The sequence below is a fragment of the Ursus arctos genome, unplaced genomic scaffold (genome assembly GCF_023065955.2).
Source record: "Ursus arctos isolate Adak ecotype North America unplaced genomic scaffold, UrsArc2.0 scaffold_17, whole genome shotgun sequence".
NCBI classification, from domain to species: domain Eukaryota; kingdom Metazoa; phylum Chordata; class Mammalia; order Carnivora; family Ursidae; genus Ursus; species Ursus arctos.
The window spans coordinates 8,055,815-8,075,607 of NW_026622841.1; the positions used below are offsets into that span (position 1 = coordinate 8,055,815).

Genomic DNA, 19,793 nt, shown 5'->3' on the forward strand with positions numbered 1-19,793 from the left:
CACAGAACTATTTTCAACTTTGGTCATTGGGAAAATATTGGTTTGCTGCATTATGAAGATCTTACATTGCCATATTTCATTATTAATATAAAAATATTCATTAATATCAACCTTGATTTCCACAGAGAAATCAATAACTTTTGAGAAGTTGTCAAGCTCAAAAATGCAGACGTAAGGTTCCCCGATTTTCACTTGAAAACTTAAATTTTAGCATTGTTAATAAATATTATCAGTTGTTTTCCTTAAAGACAGGTTCATCCGTTCATTTTTGAGAAAATGTTTGACACCCAAATCTGAATGGCCATAGTTTGTCAATGACTATCGTTAGAATAGGTGTTCTTAGAAAAGAAATGAACTATTTTGCTTGTAAATTCAACAATCGCACCAGTGCTCCTACTGGGGATAACCACTGCACGTCCGTATGTAGCAGGAGTGTTTTTTAGTTCTTACCATTTTTTTAAATAGAATATTAAAAAGATGTACTTAAGGATCTAGATTTCATAAAAGTAACCATTTTTACTTATTTCATCACGGTCATTCTTAGGTAAAATAAAAATAAAATTAGCATATGTATTTGTGTATTTACTTATATGGGCGAGTCCATGGTGGTAAAGAATACAATGATTTAGTCCCACTTATTTATTTTTGCTTTTGTTGCCTGAGGTTTTGGTGTCATTTTAAAACAAAACAAAGCCAAACAGAACAAAACAAAATAAAACAAAACATAAAAGTCATTTCCCAGAATAATGTCAAGTAGCTTTTCCCCTATGTTTTCTCCTAGGAATTTTATGGTTTCAGGTTCTACATTTAAGTTTTTAATCCATTTTGAGTTGATTTTTGTGCATTGTCTAAGAGGAGGATTCAGTTTCATCCCTTTGTATGTGGATATACGGTTTCCCCAACATTTATTAAAGATACTATCCTTTCCCCACTGTGTGTTCTTGGCACTCGCGTCGAAAATTATTTGACGATATATACTTTGTTTTATATATTCTTATATATATATAATTTATATATTATATTATATATGATAATATTATGTATTCATATATGTATGTATATATGTATGTATATAAAAACATACACGTGTTTTTCTGGGCTCTCGGTTCTATTATTGGTCTACTTATCTGTTTCTATGCCATTATTATACTGTTTTAATTACTATAGCTTTTAATTACGATATTTTCCAAAATAATTCAAAGTCAAGAAATAAGATGTCTAAAGTTTTGTTCTTCTTTCTCAAGATTGCTTGGCTATTCAGGGTTTTTATGGTTCCATATAAATTTTAGAATTGTTTTTCTGTTTCTGTGAAAAATGTCATTGAAATTTTGGTAGGGATTGTATTGAATCTGTGTATCACTTTGGGTAGTATGGGCATTTTAACAATATGAATTCTTCCAATCCATGAACACAGGATATTTCAATTTGCATCTTCTTCGATTTCTTTCATCAGTGATTTATAGTTTTCAATGACAGATCTTTTACCTCCTGGGTTAAAATTATTTCTAAGTGTTTTATTCTTTTTGCTGCTATTATAAATGGGATTGTTTCCTTGATTTCCTTTTTGGAGAGATTACTGTTGGTATAAAGATATTTAACTGATTTTTTGTATGTTCATTTTGTACTCTGTCACTTTACTCAATTCACTTATTAGTTCCAAGATTTTTTTTAATAGAGTCTAGGACTTTCTACATATAAGATCATGTTATCTGCAAACAAATAATTTTTCTTTCTTTCTTTCTTTCTTTCTTTCTTTCTTTCTTTCTTTCTTTCTTTCTTTCTTTCTTTCTTTCTTTCTCTTTCCTGATTTTTGATGTCTTTTATTTCTTTTCTTGTCTGGTTGCTCTTTCTAGTATTTAGTAGTATGCAGATTAGAATAGAAGTGGTGAGAGTAGGAATCCCGGCCTTGTACTAGATCTTAAGAGTAAAAGGTTTCAGTTTTCCCCCACTGATTATGTTACCTATTACCTTCTCATAAACATCTTTATTCTGTTAAAGAGATTTCCTTCTAAACATATTTAGTTGAGAGGTTTTTTTAAAATCATGATTGGATGTTAAACTTTGTCAGATGTTTTTTCTGCATCTGTATGTTTTTTACCTTTCATTCTGTTAATGTGGTGTATCACACTGATTGACTTGCATATGTTAAACCAACTTTGCATCCCAGGAATAAATCCTACCTGGACATGGTATGTAGTCTTTGTGATGTGTTGTTAAATTTGGTTTGCTAGTATTTTATGGAGGATTTTTGCATTTATGTTCATCATAGATATTAGCTTGTTGTTCTCTCTCCTTGTGGTATCTTTGTCTGGTTTTGGTATCATGGTGATGTTGGACTTATAAAGTGAGTTTGGAAGTATTTTTTCACTTATATTTTTATTTTTATTTATTTTTTAATTTGAGTATAGTTGACACACAATGTTACATTAGTTTTAGGTACCCAACATGGTGACTCAATGACTCTATACACTATGTTACGCTCACCAGAAGTGTAGCTACCATTTGTCACCATGCAGCACTATTCCAATACCATGGACTATATTCCCTATGCTGTAACTTTATTCCTGGGACTTATTCATTCCATAACAGGAAATCTGTATCTCCCACTCCCTTTCACCCATTTCTGCCCATCCTCCCACTCCTGTCCCCTATGGCAACCATTGATTTGTTCTCTGTATTGATAGGTCTGATTCTACTTTTTGTTTGATTGTTTATTCATTTGTTTTGTTTTTTAGATTCCACATGTAAGTGAAATCATATGGTACACATAAAAAAGCTTCTGCACAGCAAAGGAAATAATCAACAAATGAAAAGGCAATCTACAGATGGAGAAAATATTTGCAAACCAGTTAAGAGATTAATATCCAAAACATACAAGGAACTCATGTAACTCAAGAGCAAAAACAAACCCCCAAATAACCCAATTAAAATATGAGTAAAAGATCAAGGTGAAAAAGGCATATACACTGAAGTTACTTTGAGTTTTAAAGTACCTTTTATCAATTTACTGTCATGACAATTGAGATAAGCTACCTATTTAAGTGCTCAATTTCTTTCTATAAATTTCTTTATTTTGAAAAGTGAAAGTTAATATTCAGACTTTTTAAAAGTAGATTCAAATGAATTAGACAATAAATTGCACTCTCCTTTCTTATTAATTTACTAATAATTCTAGTTTACTAATCTTCTATGGCTAAGTCAAAGGTTTTATTTTTAAGAATAAAATGGTACATTTTAGGAATTGGTTTAATAAAATGTTTATTTTATTAACTTTATTATTTCTTATTTACTTAACCTTATTCACTATCACTTTATTAGTATAGAGAATACTTATTTTTCTAGTAAGAAAAGAAGATGGGTATTTTACTAATTTTAAAATTTTTACAGTTAATAAATCTCAATCTCTCCATGCTTAAGTCCTAAGCTTTCATAATAAGAATTAAATATTGGTATATTAACAAGAAGCTTGCAAACAAATGAATACTATTTGTTTGGAAACATAGATGAAAGGATAAATATCTAGAAAAATATAAAATGCCAAAAAGGTGGCAGAAAAAAAGTTAGAAAACTTGAAAAAAAACAATAGCTCATCTGCTAACAGTCCATTTCTAGACTCCTTCATAATTGAGCTTTACCAAACTTGCAAGGTATGATTAATTAATGATTAATTAAGATATTCTCTGCAAGATATCTCTGCAAGATATTCCAGGAGAAAAATATAAGCAAAACACCTGCTTTTGCTTTCTGAGTCTGCGCTAATATTGATTCCAAAATAAGATACGAAAAATACAAAAAAGTCATATGGTTACATTTTACTTACTAATGAAAAACAAATCCCAACATGCAAGTAAGGTTTATTTGAGGAGTAAAAGTATAGTTCACATCAGAAAGTGTCCAAATATATTTCTCAGAACTGACAGACTACATGAGAAAAATCACATGATTACTTCAGCAGATAAAAAATTACATCATTGATTAGGTTCAACATCTTTTGTGAGAAAATAACTCTTGGCTGTATCAAGAATGGAAAGGAATTTTCTTTGTTTAAAGGTGAAGTACCAAAAAATATTTACTTCATACATAAGCATTAGACACGTTCCATTTGTTAGTAGAAACATGGCAAAGTATGCTATCACTGCCTTAATATAAACAGAAAATCCTAGAAAATAAGGAAAGGATAAAAAAAAAAAGGAAGGAAGGAAGAGACAAGGAAAGATATAAATGAAACTATCAATATTTGCATGCAATGACGACTGACATATAAACACTAACAGAGTCAACAGAAAAATACACTATTCAAAACAACAAAAGCATTCAAAAATACTGTCAATGATAGTAAACACAAAAAACCAACAGGCTTTCTCTACACTAGTAATCATTAATTAGAATATAAAATAAAATAATACCTTCACAAGAACAAGAAAAACTATAAAGTATTGAGGGATTTTGTGGAGAAAAATTTAAACCTTAAAAGAGAAGCTGAGTAAAAAAAGGGCATTAAATGTTCTGAGACAAATTGCTAAAGTAACTTCAGAAAATGAGAACCGAGTGTGTGGGGGGAACAAATGCCCTACCAAATGTCCCAACACCGTGTGATACCATGGTAATTTAAAACAAGATGCATAATGGTGTTGGAACAAACAAGTAGCACAGAATACAGAAATCAGAGAAAAATGTGTGTGTAATGTATGCCACCATAATAATTGAGAGGACAGAAAGTTTAATATGGACTAATGAAAACTCACCCCGAGTATTTTAAAAAATTTAATTCCATATCCAAATCTGGATACTGGATAGATGAAAGGCAAAAATATTAAAGGCAAAACTAGAATGTTAACTGAATAAAATGTAGGATAATATCTTCATGACATATGGGGTAGGTAAGGACTTCTTAAAGAAGGGACCAAATGAAGCCCAACTCATGAAAAGTTTGAAACATCCAAATTTGCAAATATTGGTTTCGTGCCGACTCCATAAAGTTATAGACAGATGACAGAGGTGAGAAATTATTTACAATGTCTAATAGTAACGTAATCTAATATTTAGAATAGACAAAGAATACTCACAAAACAGCAAGAAAAATGCCGGAGCTCTAGTAGGAAAGTGGACAAACGATATGACTGGGGAATTCCTGGAAGAATAAACCCCAAAAGCAAATAGACATAGGGAGAATTTTTCAATTAACTGGAAATAGAAAAATGCATGCTAAAGCACAACTGCATATCACTTTATACTCATCAGATTTGGAAAAGTCAATAAATAATGGAAAAGATCAATGAGAATGTGAGAATACAGAACCCTAACACATCCAGTGGATGTGAAGAATGGAGATGCGTTCTGGAAAGTCATCTGGCAATACATATTTAAGTATTCATGTATCCTTAACACAATGATCTCATTCTTTTTATATATCCTAGAAAATTTCTCACATTGGGTCATAAAAGCACAGTACAGAAATCTTAATTACTGTATTGTTTGAGATAATGAGAAGTTCTAGCAATCTAGTTTCTGTCACCAGGAAAATGGAAAAGTAAAATATAATGGATGCAAACTATGGGGTATCATGTAGCAGTTAGAAGCAACTGGCAAAATGGACACATAGAAATGCAAATAGGTCTTAAAAGCCATAATGCAGCATGAATAAAAATAAGAAACACAGAAAGTTATAATACAACAGTACTGAAGTGAATTAACAATGCAGTACATGTTCAAGAAATCAACAGTACCCATTTATAAGAATCCTACAGTTTCCCATCAAACATATTATGATTATCTATAGAGGAGGGGGGATAAATGGAGTTAAGGATGGGAATAAAACAGATCGATCAAATATTACAGAAAGGGATGATGATAGCAGCCATCAAGCAATAAAATTAACTCAGCCTGCAGCTAAGTCCTAGTATACCCGAAACAGAAGGAGGAAGGAGGGAGGGAGAGAAGGAGGGAGGAAAATGCACTCCCCCCCAAAAAAGAGTCAGCTGCATGATGTGTGAAATTCTAGCAAGTCAACCACTATTAACAATTACATGCCTATTACAATTTACCTATGCTCCGAATTAGTCTTAGCCTGGCTGTCTATGGCTTGGTATATGATAACACTTAACATAACTAATGGGCCCAATTATGTTCCTCTAGTAACGGACGCAGAGTGGAAAAGAGTATTGGTGTGATCATTTATATACATCATTCCAAAGAATATAAAAAAGCTGAAGGAGATTATGGTTACTTTCCTAAGCTTATGACCAATTCCAGGTGGGATCCGTTAGTTAACTACCAATCATGTTTAGCTAAGGTTTATCTATACACTTATAGCATCTAGACATAATATCCAGCATTACTATTTTTTGCTTAAAAGAAAAATTAAAAATATATATAGTTTCAAGTAATAGAAGAACCCAATAAACATTGATTGAAATCTCGAGGGATATAAACTGTGGCCTCTAGGCCAAATGTGGTCTACCACCTGTTTATGTAAACAAAGTCTTATCAGAACAAAGCCGTAGCCATTTGTTTACATATTGTCTCTGGCTATTTAATGTACCATGGTGCAGAGTTGAAGAATTGCAACAAAGACCTTAGGATCTGGAAAGTCTAAAATTTTTACTATCCAGCCCTTTACAGATAAAAGTTTGCTAGACACTGATTTGAACAAACAGGACGTATTTTTTTCACATAAGAAGTCTGAAGTAGGCAGTTATTAGTATTGGTCCAGTGGTTTATGATATTAGAGGAAGCATCTCAAACCCAAACATTTGTCTTTCTCTTTACATTTCTCTTAAGCCCATCTCATCATGGGTGCAGAATGGCTGCTGCATTTCCAACCATCATGCTTTCCATTTAGGAAAAAGGAATAAGGGACATTGCTGGCCATATCAGAACACAAAATCCTTTCTATACTTTCTAGCAGGCTTAAATTGATATTTCATTAGCCAGAAATGTACCTTTCTAACTGCAGGAAGTGTAAAAAAAGTGATCATCTAGTTTTTTCATCTCTATGGTGGAGATGGAAAAGCAAGAAGTGAGTTACAAATGGGTGTTGAATTAGCAATTAATTAAATTAAACCCCATGCTTGAAATGTCGAAGTCACATCACGCTTCACTTCAAATACCATGCTTTTAATGTATAGGCCTCCTACACACCAGGAAGGAGAAGTGGCTGTCTCACTTTACCAACCTAAAAAATTCTCTCCCAAATTAAAAATAAAACAAAAGTTAAAAATAAAACAACCCACCCCCCAAATTTAAATGATACACCACTAAAGTCAGATCACAGCACAGCGACTCCAGGTGTACCTGACCTAGTCACAGGAACTTTTTAAAAGCAGAGTTTTTTTCTCCAGCTGGTCACAGAAGACAAGGCAGAGTCAAAGCTTGAGAAAATTTGTTGTGCCTGTGCCATGCTGGAGAGGGAAAGAACCAAGGATATCGAGGATTTCAGGCAGCCTCATGCTGACAGCAGTCCCTTCTTGACAACCAGCAAAGAAACAGGGGCGTCAGTCTTGCAGCTCTAGGGAACTAAGATCACCAACTACGTTAGGAACTTCGAAGCGGACTTTTCTCTAGAGTCACCAGATAACTCAGTGCAATTAACTTCAGGGCCCATGAAACCCCCAGCAGAGAAACCAGCCATACTCTACCTTTTGCCCTACAGAGCTGTGAGCTCATAAACGGGTGTCTTTTGAACCCCTGAATTTGTAGTAATTTGTTGTACAACAATAGAAAATGAAAACTGTACTATAATTATTGTTTGGGATGGAACTGCAACCTTTGGGAATAATGATGGGTCCAACCACATTAGTTTATTTGCAAAACGGAAATGGAATAAAAGAAAAGTTGACTTTTTGGACCACTATCAGAGGTGGCTGTACCAGCTCTAAGACCAGGAACATATCATGGTAGCCCCAAGCTTACACCAAGACAATCTGTTCACAAGAGGATAGAAAGGATTAGTGGAAAATTCCAGGCTACTGCAAATCAGGTTAAAATTTAATTTTCTAGTACACTGGATTTGTAATACGATTAACTCGATTAAAAGATAGAGAAAAGGAGAAGTAGGAGAAAATATTTGCATTTTTAAGCAAACATGATCTCTCTTTCTCATTCTCTCTTTGTCTCAAAACAAAAAAGCAAACCACACAAACAAACAAACAAAATCTTATTTCCTTGGACACTGCGTAGCAAGAATTCCGCCATTTCTTCAGGAGGTCACATTATGTGTGACAATGACACTGAGTAGAACAAATGCATCCGTTATCATCAAAACAAGCAATTCCACTGAATCTCAAAACCCACAGTTCCCTAAATTAAGAACTTGCTCTCTAATCTTTAAAATCAGTTTAATGGCTGCTACTGATTTGTATTCTTGGACTATTGATGGCATATTCAAATTCTATCTTTGTTTTTTGTAGAAGTATTAGCAGTATAAAGACCTTAATATTTTAAAATATTATATAAATTAAGTAAATATGAAACAGCATTGCTCGTTACAAAATAAAAGTTTCTAGATAGATATTCATGGTGAGGTAAAAGTATTAATTCAAGAATAATTCTCACTGAAATATTTTTCAAATCCTAAGTTGTAAATGAATATGCATTCATTATTTGTGGAATAATATGTAATTTTCCATTAATGACAGAAAAACAATTTATCCTCAGTGAACATTGTACAATAAGCACGTCTCCTGTTGCATCTGTCAGATACTGCACAATTAGCCAGACGCTGGGTAAAAGAGAGATTTTTAAACCCAAAATGTACTGATGGTATTCTGAAATAATAAAGAGTGTTGGATCTAAATCCATTAAATAAATGTAAAAATGCTTCGCAAATGATGGAAATAGTCATAACGGGGTTGTGCTATTGAATATTATTTCTCAAATTACTATCTGATTTACCATGTAAAATGACATGTTGGAAATTACAAGTTACTTTATCAAGCAAATTGGTCTCAAAATTGTTCTAAAGTTGGTATGAATTATTTCCCTGGCTTCAAAGACGCAAAATCTGAGGCAGAAATGACTTGTACAAACACACTTGTTTTACGGGTTATGTAGTATCGTATATGAAATTATCACCTCATCTTGTGAGCTATGCTATTACTTACATTTTACGGATAGTAGAGTGAGAGAAACATACTGTTTAAGTCACACTACCATTTTTTCTGATGTAGTACCATTAAGGATGATTGCCTCACACACAACTGGATAGTTTTAAAAAGTCGAATAAAGACAATAATTTTGCTAACATAAATCATACTTCTATATACTCTAAGTCAAGCCCAGTCTTATGGGTATTTTCTAAGAGTCCGATTCCTTATTTTTCAGTGAACAGATATCTGCTATGGGGCCACAGGTTATGAACAAAAATTCTGATTGCCAAGTGATCTATTTTCCGTGGCATGCTTAACCTGAACAGACTGATGCTTACTGGAGATATCTTAGATATTGTAAAATCATAATGGACCTTGATTCAAATATTACAAACATCAAGTTTAACTCTGGAAGTTCCCTGTTATCTTGAAATCATAACTTTGCTGATGCCCTCCATGTGTGGGTCTTACCACCTGATCTCTCCTGCTCGTCTCTGACTTCAGAGTTGCCCATTCCCAAGGCCCACCCATCTCTGTCAGAGACACTACAAAGGTGACATACCATGCTGTGGGCATTTTACCCCTTCCTTCTATCCTACATAAGAACCAACTTTTCATATTCCCTTTCTTTGAATCTTTTCTGAGTCATTAGCATGTGACCAGATAGTATGAATAAAACAATAAAAAAATGATCATGGGTTAACGTGTGACTGTCCCAGGAACCAAGGTGTGTGTTAATAGGAGCTTATATTAAAAAAAAAAAAAAAAAAAAAAACAACTAAGACCTCTTCAACATAAGAGATTACAGTTGGATGAATAAATGAATGAATGAATGAATGAATGAATGAATGAACAAATGAATAAGATACCCTACTGTGAACGATTATCACTCTGGGACCTTCCAGCAGACATTTTAAGAGACACCAAACCTTTGAACACCCTTCACATCACACCGACCGTGTGCTCATCCAAGCAGAGAGCCACTGAAATCAAAATGAAAGCGTTCAACATAACACACCGTTCACATGTGCTGTTTACACACTAAACTATGGTTTTGCTCCTATCTTTAAGGATATATTTCCAGGTGGCTGTTTTTCATAAGGATGTCTTCATCTTTTCCCCAAATTTCGCAGGTGTTTGCTTCACATGAAGATAAATACTGACAACTCCAAAAAGGAGTAGAGCAGGTAGAACAAAATGATGTTTTCAGTGTCAGGTTGTAGGGGATTTAGAAATAAGATTGGTCCCCATACAGGCATTGCTTTTCTGGCATCATGTAGTCCTCCTCATAGGAAATCCACATCGTTCCATCTTCATTCATCCTTCTCAGGGATTTTATTTATACTTTCCTCCCTACAGACAGCACTCATATTTATTTTATTAAAATTTCTATGAACTGTTTCTTTTTCATCTGCTTAGAAAATTAAGGAAAATTTATTAGCTGATTCTATGTAAATTGCTTTAGTTCAGTTTTCATTGAGGATAAATTTGTTTTGAATATCTGTTATGACAATTATATACAGCTACATTTTCAACCCTAATGCATTTTTAATAACTTCCTTCGGCAGCTAGTGATTTGAATTTCAAATTTCTTTCTACCAAGAAGTAAAAAAAAAAAAAGTATATACCATTTTATAGCAGTTTCATATAAGAATTGATTTATGCAGCAAGATCTCTCTCACAGTAAACATATCAAATGTCTAAATGTTACCATTAATACTCATAAGCTTTACAATACGTATGCTCCAGACAGAGCATAGCACAAAGTTAAAAGCTGGCAAAGAAATAATTCTGTCCTTAGCTATTTTTCATAAGTCCCTCACTAAGGTTGGACACATTTCACTCATTTGATTATTTTGATTTATTGCTATTGAGGACTATAGCAGATTTTAGGGCATATCAAAATAACTGACCAATAACAAGTTTAAAGTACTTAATAATTAATAAATACAACAACTGGGGAAATCCACACTAGTCTATTTTAAGCTTTTCTTGAAAATGAAGATTTTTTTTTCCCAATTCTGGGGATCCAAGATTTGAACTGACCATTAATTGCTCAAAGGAAAAAAAAAAGATTTTAAATATATCAGTCTTTTTCATAAGGAGATCTTCCTTTATCTACCTGAGCACCAGAGGGAGCTGAGAAATTTACAGCTTTCCTCAAAAAAAAGGATTCATGATTCTACAAATGGAAGAAGCCATGGGAAGTGATGGTTCACTCTGATTTTACAGAAGCGAAAGTATATATATGTCGTGATAAAAATATCACAAGCATTCGTGACTGCTATTTTGCCTTGATGGCTGGTTGTTTAGGGCTGGGACAAATTAATGCCATCTGACCTCTCGGGTGGCGTCCTCACAGGGAGGGGCAGCCTCAGGGAAGAGCCGGCCACACAGCCTCTGAGGTCCTGTCTTCTCTCCTCTTCCCCTTTTCAAATGCCAGTATTTTTCATGGTTTTCTTTTTGGTAACATAAACAATTCTCTCTTTAGAATTGTTAAAACTTTCATTTGGGAAGTTCTAGTTAAGCAGTCTCAATAATTACTCTAAATTTTACTGTTTAGTATTTTAACATTTATTTCACTAGCATTTTCTTTCAAGTGCCACTTTTCGTAATTTTCTATCATTTTTTGGATTAGCTGGGGTTTAAGTCAAGTGTCAACTTTTTTGATTTGTAACTCTTGATAAACTTAGAATTGAAATACCTGTAAAACACCCTGAATGTCCCCGTAAGGCTGGTACCAAAGTCCACGTCTTGTAGAGGAAAGAGTTTTATTTTGCACTGATCAAGCTTTCACATTAATATACACCCACCTTAACATCACCATTCAGTAGATCTCCTGGGCTTCCGCACTACAGTCTGGCTGTGGTTCTAACTGTTGAATGAAAATATCTATCTGGATGTACCATAAAGAAACCGAATCTAACATGCTGAGAATGCCTTCTCTTCACCACTGAAAACCTCTCCTCCGCACAGGGTCCCTGTCTCTGTGACAGCATGACCACTCATCTGTCACCCAGTCTGGAAAGACAGCAACTCCTACTCCTCTCTCTTCCATTTCTTCTACATCCGATCAGTGAAGGCTTGTGATTTTTACTCAAAGCTCACTCTTCTAGTCTTTTCTATCTTCATGGATCACACCATCCTCTTCTGTTTGCTCAAACCCAAACTCAGGAATCTCCTTGAGTCCCACATACCTTTCACTAACACCCCCATCTAATCCTGAAGTACATCCTGCCAGTGTTCACCAACCATATCCAAAATGTGTCCTTCCACCTCCAGCTCCAACACTAACATCTTCACCCAAGTCACCATCACATCTAACCTAGACTAAAAATGGCTAACATTTACTGCAATTTACTATATGCCAGGTAAGTAGTTACGTACTTAGCTATAAAATTTAATTAATTAATAACAGCTTGTTATATTTAATCTCATTATATACGTATAGTACTATTTTATTCCTTCAATAACACTTTTTGTGTTATAATCTGTTATATTATTATAGTCTTAATCTGTCAGTGGAGGAAAATTAAGTACATGGAAATTAAGTAGCGTATGCAAGTACACCCAGCTCTTAAATATGGGAGCTCAATTCCAGAGCCTACAATCCTACCCACTGTGTAATGTTGTTAAGATTTTTTTATTCCAGCTCTATTATTGAGATATTGGTATATAACATTATGTAAACTTAAGGTATACTATGTGATCTTTTGATACATATGTACATTGTGAAATGATTACTAAAACAAGATTAGTTAGTATCTCCATCACCACTGGCTAGAGGATAAAATGAATAAGTTCCAGAAATCTAATGTACGGCATGGTAACTATAGTTAATGATACTATATTATATGCTTGAAAGTTGATAAGAGAGTTGATCTTAAATGTTCTCATCACACACACACACACACACACACACACACACACAAGTGATTAAGATTCTTGATCTTTCTCCACAATCTATTTTCCAGGATGATCTTTTTCCTTCTTGAGTATTGTGCCTGAGTCATGAGTGTTCGAACAGCATCCAGCCAGCATCCACCACTGACCAGCGGGCAGGGGTTCTGATGAGGAATCCAGAGTATACAGTGTGCTCAGTCTTTCAGAATTTTACTCAAAAACTAAAACTCACATTTCACAACTTTGTAGTTTTTCATTAAATCAGGTTTAAAAATATTGCCATGATCATAACCATGATACAAAATACCAGTAAAACTTAAGACGTCATATAATTTTTCATATAATTAGAATAGGCACCACTGTGCTGTTTGTTCTTTGATACCCTATCTCAAACAGTGTTCAAAGGAGACATGTAATGTAATACATACTCATGAGAAAACCAAACTCCCATAAGCTAGTAAGTGACTGGACAGGAACTTGAACTCAGATTCTCTGATAGCAAGTCTATATTAATATACAGAATATATAGAATCCCTCATAAAGAATTCCAATGCTAAGCCCTCAGATAGAGTTTCAAATATAATATAAATGATGGCTAGATATTTGTGTAATAGAATTAGTACGTGTTGTAGAAAAATCTATTTTTTTAAATAACCTTTATTTTTTAGACAGTTTTAGGTTCACAGCCCTATCCAGCAGAAGGTGCAGAGATGTCCCTATAGCCCCTGCCTCCACACATGCACAGCCCCCCCCCCATTATCCACATCCCACAGCAGACTGGGACATTTGTTACAACTGATGCATCTACTTTGACACAACATAATCACCCACAGTCCATATTTTACAGTGAGGTTCATGCTCGGTATAGTACATTCTACACATCTGGGCAAATGTCTAATGACATACATCCACCATGATGCTGTTGTGAAGGACCGTTTCACTGTCCTAAAACCCTCTGTGCTACATCCGTTTAGCACTCCCACCCCCAACCCCTGGCAAGCACTCTGTTTTTAATAAAAGGAGGAATTAGACAACATATCACATACAATAAACTCCACAAAATCATCACATAATTCACGGTAGCTTACTCTATATTACCAACCATGAGGAATTAGAGTCTTTATGGAGCTTTATCGAGGCCTTTCGTCAACAAACAATCATACCGCTTCACAATTCTGAGTTCTGTCCATGAATTCTCCACGTAATTATCAAATACTTCACTGCGTTTTGCTGGTATCACCGAAGACCACTTTAGGCGGCATATTTAACATCATTCTAGGGTTATTTCCTACACACTTTCAATCCTTAGTAAATTGATATTTCATTCACAGAATGTATGGCCACATCCTACACATCAGCATATTTGATGGTCCTTTCTTGTTAAAGCTATAAACAGCAACTACTACGCACATTAGCAGAGTCGTTAGTACGGCTAACACCAGCCTCCAACGTTTTATCTCCTCAATATTGCCCACAGTTTAAATCAAAGTAACAAACGCACAATTAACCTGAACAGAGGGAAAATGTCTACTCAGCACGTTGGGAAATGATGTGGTTGAATTATGAGTCATCTCATCTCGCAAAGTAGCAATAAAAATAAGTCTTTCATTTTGCCGAGGTACCACTGGCATTTACAGCAGATGATTAAAAGAAAGGAGAAAAATAACTTTTGCATTTTATCAGAACAGGGACATTTTATACTGGTCATGCATTTTTGCCCGCAGATTTCATCTATCAAAAGAAATGTCTCCACGAGTTGTTGCCAAGGGTCCACTTATTCCCTAGCGATTCCGAACTCTGTGACTTACCTTATGAAAGTTTCTGAAATACGCTGCCTTTTCATCCGGAAATTTTTCTAGCCTTCTGGGTCCTTTACTAGAAGCCTTCTTGAAAACCAACCAGCATCGTCTGAAAATCTGAAAGCAAATGAAGGAATCTGATTATCTATCTTTTCGCGTGAGTTTTGTAATGCCAGGAATTTATCTATTCAATTAATCCATTGGAAAGAATTTTTTCTTTTAATGTACTTACAGAGAGAACAGTTTTTGAGTCCTAACCAGGTTATTCATTAAAATTACAGTGAACTTTAAAAAATATAACATTTAATATAAAAATGACTTTTTTGTGGAAAGATTTTGTTATGAGGTTTTCAATGTGCTAGCTTCATCAATGGTCTTTAATCTGATTAGATCATCTGGTGTCAATACCATATAAAATATTTATCTCAGCATGCCAGTGACAGGGCGATTCTCTGTTTTCCATGATAATGCAGTCACAATTTATAAGATCAAGCACTTTCATAATGCTCAATTTTCTATCTTTCAAAAATCACCACATTTAAAAATTAACTTGCCTTGTAGGATTAATTTACTTTAAAAGACCAAATATTCATTTTTAATTTAGAAAGCAGGAAGATATGTGTTTTTATAATGGAAACATCTGCCTTACCCTTTCATATTTTTTCAGTAACTAGCATTTGTTAAATGCTTATTATATGCAATACATCTAAACATTTACATACATATTTAATCCTCATACCTACTACATGAGGTAGTTTATCCCCATTTTAGGATTTAGTGACCGTGGCAGGATTTGAACACACTTCTGTCTGAACACACATCTCTTCAGCTTTGGTAAAAAAAAGCAGGACCACTAATTCCACACACACATGCCGTCATTCCTGGACTCTGCCCTTGTTTATAGGACTAATTAATATCGGACCTTGAGCTTGTCACATGATGCCCCCTCTGTCACCCTCCCTCCCCAGGTACTTAAGGCAAAGTAATAAAACGAGTCTCCTTTCAGTAATTGGAAAGGTCTAGAAATGCAAAGTGGCCACAATTTTAAATTTCAACATTTAGCACAGTTTTGTTGGAGTATATATTGTCTATAGCCATAAACGAATGCACTGAGGGAAAACTCAGGAGACCTTGATTGTTGTATTTCTCTTCTATTTCTTTGGTCAAACTGCAAAATTGCTATACTGTATTCCTTCCTCCCTTCCTTCCTCCCTCTTTTTTTCTTTCTTTTCTTCTTTTCTTTCTTTCTTTCTTTCTTTCTTTCTTTCTTTCTTTCTTTCTTTCTTTCTTCTTTCTTTCTTTCTAAGACTGGCCAGATAATATAATTTCTTTGGAGCGTTCATCATTCATTACTCACTAGAAGACAGTGTTTCCCATGTTAAAAGGCACTCTTAGAATAATTAACACAGAAGTCCTCTCATAAAAACAGAATCAACAGAATAACAATGCACACACTTTCACTTGACTCTTGCTACCTTTCTTAGCTTCTTCCTATTAGCTTCAAAAAGCATCTGAAGGATAACCCTGAGCTCTGGCTCACGTCTGTGTGTTCTCCTCTCTAGCTGGAGTGAGATGCACCTCCTCTGTGATGTGATTCCTAACCACACATCTGGAAATAAGGTCTTAAATTACCCCCCAGGTCTGCTGCTGTTCCTCCTACACACTTGTTTTTAGCACACTGTGTTCCAGCTAGTTATTTACTTGTTGGCCCCTTACTGATCTGCACCCCCACGGTAAAATATTATTAAAAATCATTGTGAATGCTGGTTATGATATAATATCAGCATATGGTTTGTTTGGCTTTAACTCAATTCTATGTGGGTTTATTTAGCGTTATAGATTCTGCCTTTTAAACTTTAAAAAGGTCTTTATATTTTAAGTAAACTTAAAGTAATACATTTAGAAAACACAAACATATAAGAAAAGGTGGTTTGGTACAGTGGAAAATGAATAAAGCTTTGTGTTAGTTTGCAAATTCGGGAGTTCCTTGGGCGAAATCTGAAACTGGCCCCTTTCCATAGAGGGCAAGGAGATACCCAAGACTGAGGCAGGCCACCCCAGGTTGGTAGGCGGCAAGTTTAAGGAGCAAGGGAGCTCACATACAAGTCTTGTCTTGGGTAGCCACAAGACAAGCACATCTCAGCAACCCCTGCCCCCACCACCAAATCTTAAAAATTCATAGAGAAGCCTTAGAGGGGTTTAGTCACACATTCAGTCCAGAGGATCTCAACAACACATCACTCTCTCAAGACCATGTGTTTGAAATGGCTCTGCCTACAGGCAGGGTGGGTGGAAGGTATCCTCCACGGATGGGGTAGGGTGAGGTCCAGCTCTCAGGCCAAGTGGTGATAATAACGTCCTCACAATGACCTCACCCAATGTTTTAGAATCCAACATATGGGTTTACATCATGGTTTTGCCATTTACTAGCTGTGTAACCTTGGACAAATTATTTAATGTCTCGTGGAGAAGGGTACCTCATGGGACAGGGGCAAGAGTCTCCAAGATGGGCCCACATCCTAGTGCACAGTAGGTTCTGTACATGGTCAGCTCCTCTCTCTGTCTCCTTTAACTTGCGAAGTAGGTGCAATTTGCCGAAGTCATATGTAAGGACATTTGTTTTATTAATGACACATAATTCTAACAAAATTCAGATCCAGAATATTCAGATCCAAATATTCTGCAGCCAGAACAATTAAACCACCATACAAGGATTTTTAAAAATAAAAATGAATATATTGATGATCTCTGAAACTCGGACTATGGACCAGGAAGACTGGACTTGGAATTCCAGCTCTGCCCCTTGTGAGAGCCATGTAACTCAGGGCAGGTCACTGAACCCTCTGAGCATATATCTTTCTCTTAGCTTGTGGGAAAATAATGCCTGTATCATAGGATTGTTGTGACAGTGAATAGAAATAAAATATACAAAGCTCATGCCTCTGTAAGGCTCCAGAGGAGTCATGAACTAACAGACGGTGGTACAATCCAAAATAGATAAAATACTCTTAGAAATAGACTTTGCTCAGCACATCCATTGCCACTGTGGATATTTACATATATTGTAAAAATCATTGCTTGTACCAACATATTTTTAAAGGTTTCAAATAATTCTAACAATTATGGGAATTGTTATATATACTATTAACAAGCCGTCTAAATACTGTGTTGAATGCAAGTGAGTTACTGTTAATTTCACAATGGTTTGGATATTCTTAACCAATATGGCTATTTACATTTATTAACACACAGCTGAAAAAAATAGAAAAAAAACCCTCATCAGTTTACTCTCTTTCTAAAATTACTCCTTCCACAATACAGTGTGAATTAATTTTTGCCCAGAATGAGTCATTTCAGTCATTAGTGTAAATCCCACACATTTGTATTGGAATTGAGGGTATTCTATTGTAATGCCTAGAATACAGAAAATAGTGTTTTAACCAGAGCATCTTGATTTTCAGTGCACATTCTGCTGTTTTAAATGTCTTGTCTTGCAGGGATTATTTTAACTTCTCTAAGATCTAACTTCTTTTTCTATAAATTCAGATCAATGAACTTGCTATTTGAGGATTTAATAAGAGAGCTCACAGAAAGTATCCAGAATATGTGTTTGAAGCATAGCCCTTACACTATTATCTGAAACTCTTGGGTTTTGAACACTGTTATGGATTAAACTATGCCCCTCCTAAATTCTCATGTTGGATTCCTCAACCCCCAGTGTGATGGTATTTGGAGATGGGGCCTCTGGGATGTAATTAGGTTTAGATGAGGTCATGAGGGTGGGGCCCTCAGGATGGAATAAGTGATCCTGTAAGAAGAAACCCTACAGAGCCTGCTCTTTCTCTCTCTCCCTGTGCTCCCACACACACACAAGAAGTCATGTGAGCACACAGTGAGCTGGTGGCCATCTAAAAGATGGGAAGCGGGTTCTCCCAAGAACTTGACCATGCTGGCACCTTGATTTTGGACTTCGAACCTCCGGAACTATAAGAAAATAAATGTCTGTTGTTTAAGCCACTTAGCTTATGGTATTTTGTCATGGCAGGCCAAGCTGACCAAGACAGAAACTTTTAGATTTGTTATTAGCAGAAGTGGTGATGGTTGATAGTGGATGTAGTTGCAATAGCAGTAATATTGTAGAAGTGAATAAATTACATGAATCAGAGTAGAAATTTGAGGGACTGGAGCAGATAAATAAAAGTATCATTTGCAAAGTGGGATGTATATAGATTTTCAATATTTATCTCCTATTTATTAATGGATTTAGAATCCTAGTTAAAGTAGGAAAACTCTCTTTGAATGGAATTGAGACCAGATCCCTGATAATATGGCCTTGGTTCGTTCCTACAGAAGAATGCTTTCCCCTATGCGCTTTGCACTTCATTGCTCATAGCTCAGGAGCCATGATGATGTCAAATGAAGCCTTATAATATTCATGGAAACACAGAAACACACTCACTGACCGTAATACCCATCTTGTGTGACTACAGCTATTTTCTATTAAAATGTCAAAATGAGTTAAATATAAGTTGGAAAGCATAAGTGTTTCCACTTTGGCGCTCAGTATTACTATGGAATAAATCCAATAATTGATAATAAAGAAAAAAGAGTGGGTATTTTCATTAATATCTATTTGCTATTACATTAAGAGAGGCAACCACATAAAGATAAAAATTATTGTTGAAGACTTAATTTAATAGACTGTTTACCAAGCAGAAAGCCCTTAAATTATTAGTTTCTTATTTTATAATAATGTTAGGTTTACAAAACAGTTCCAAAAGTGGTACAGAGAGTTCCTACATAGATTTTACCCAGCTACCCCTAATATTAACATTCTAAATAACCATGGTACATTTTTCAAAACTAAGAAATCAACATGGATAAAATACTACTACCTAAACTGAAGAGTCTATTTAAAAATCACCAGCATTTCCACCAATATCTTATTCTGTTTGGGGATCCAATCCAGGACACCACATTGCATTTAGCTGTCCTATCTCCCTAG

At 34.9% G+C, this 19,793-nt stretch overlaps 1 protein-coding gene across 1 annotated transcript in view; it reads right to left on the minus strand.

The window, feature by feature from the left end:
- DOK6 (docking protein 6) overlaps positions 1-19,793 on the minus strand; it is a 354,731-nt gene that overhangs the window by 235,013 nt on the left and 99,925 nt on the right. Inside the window, exon 2 of the mRNA XM_026496474.4 lies at positions 14,798-14,905. Within this exon, the coding sequence (XP_026352259.1) occupies positions 14,798-14,905 (108 nt within the window). The remainder of the gene's footprint in view (positions 1-14,797; positions 14,906-19,793) is intronic.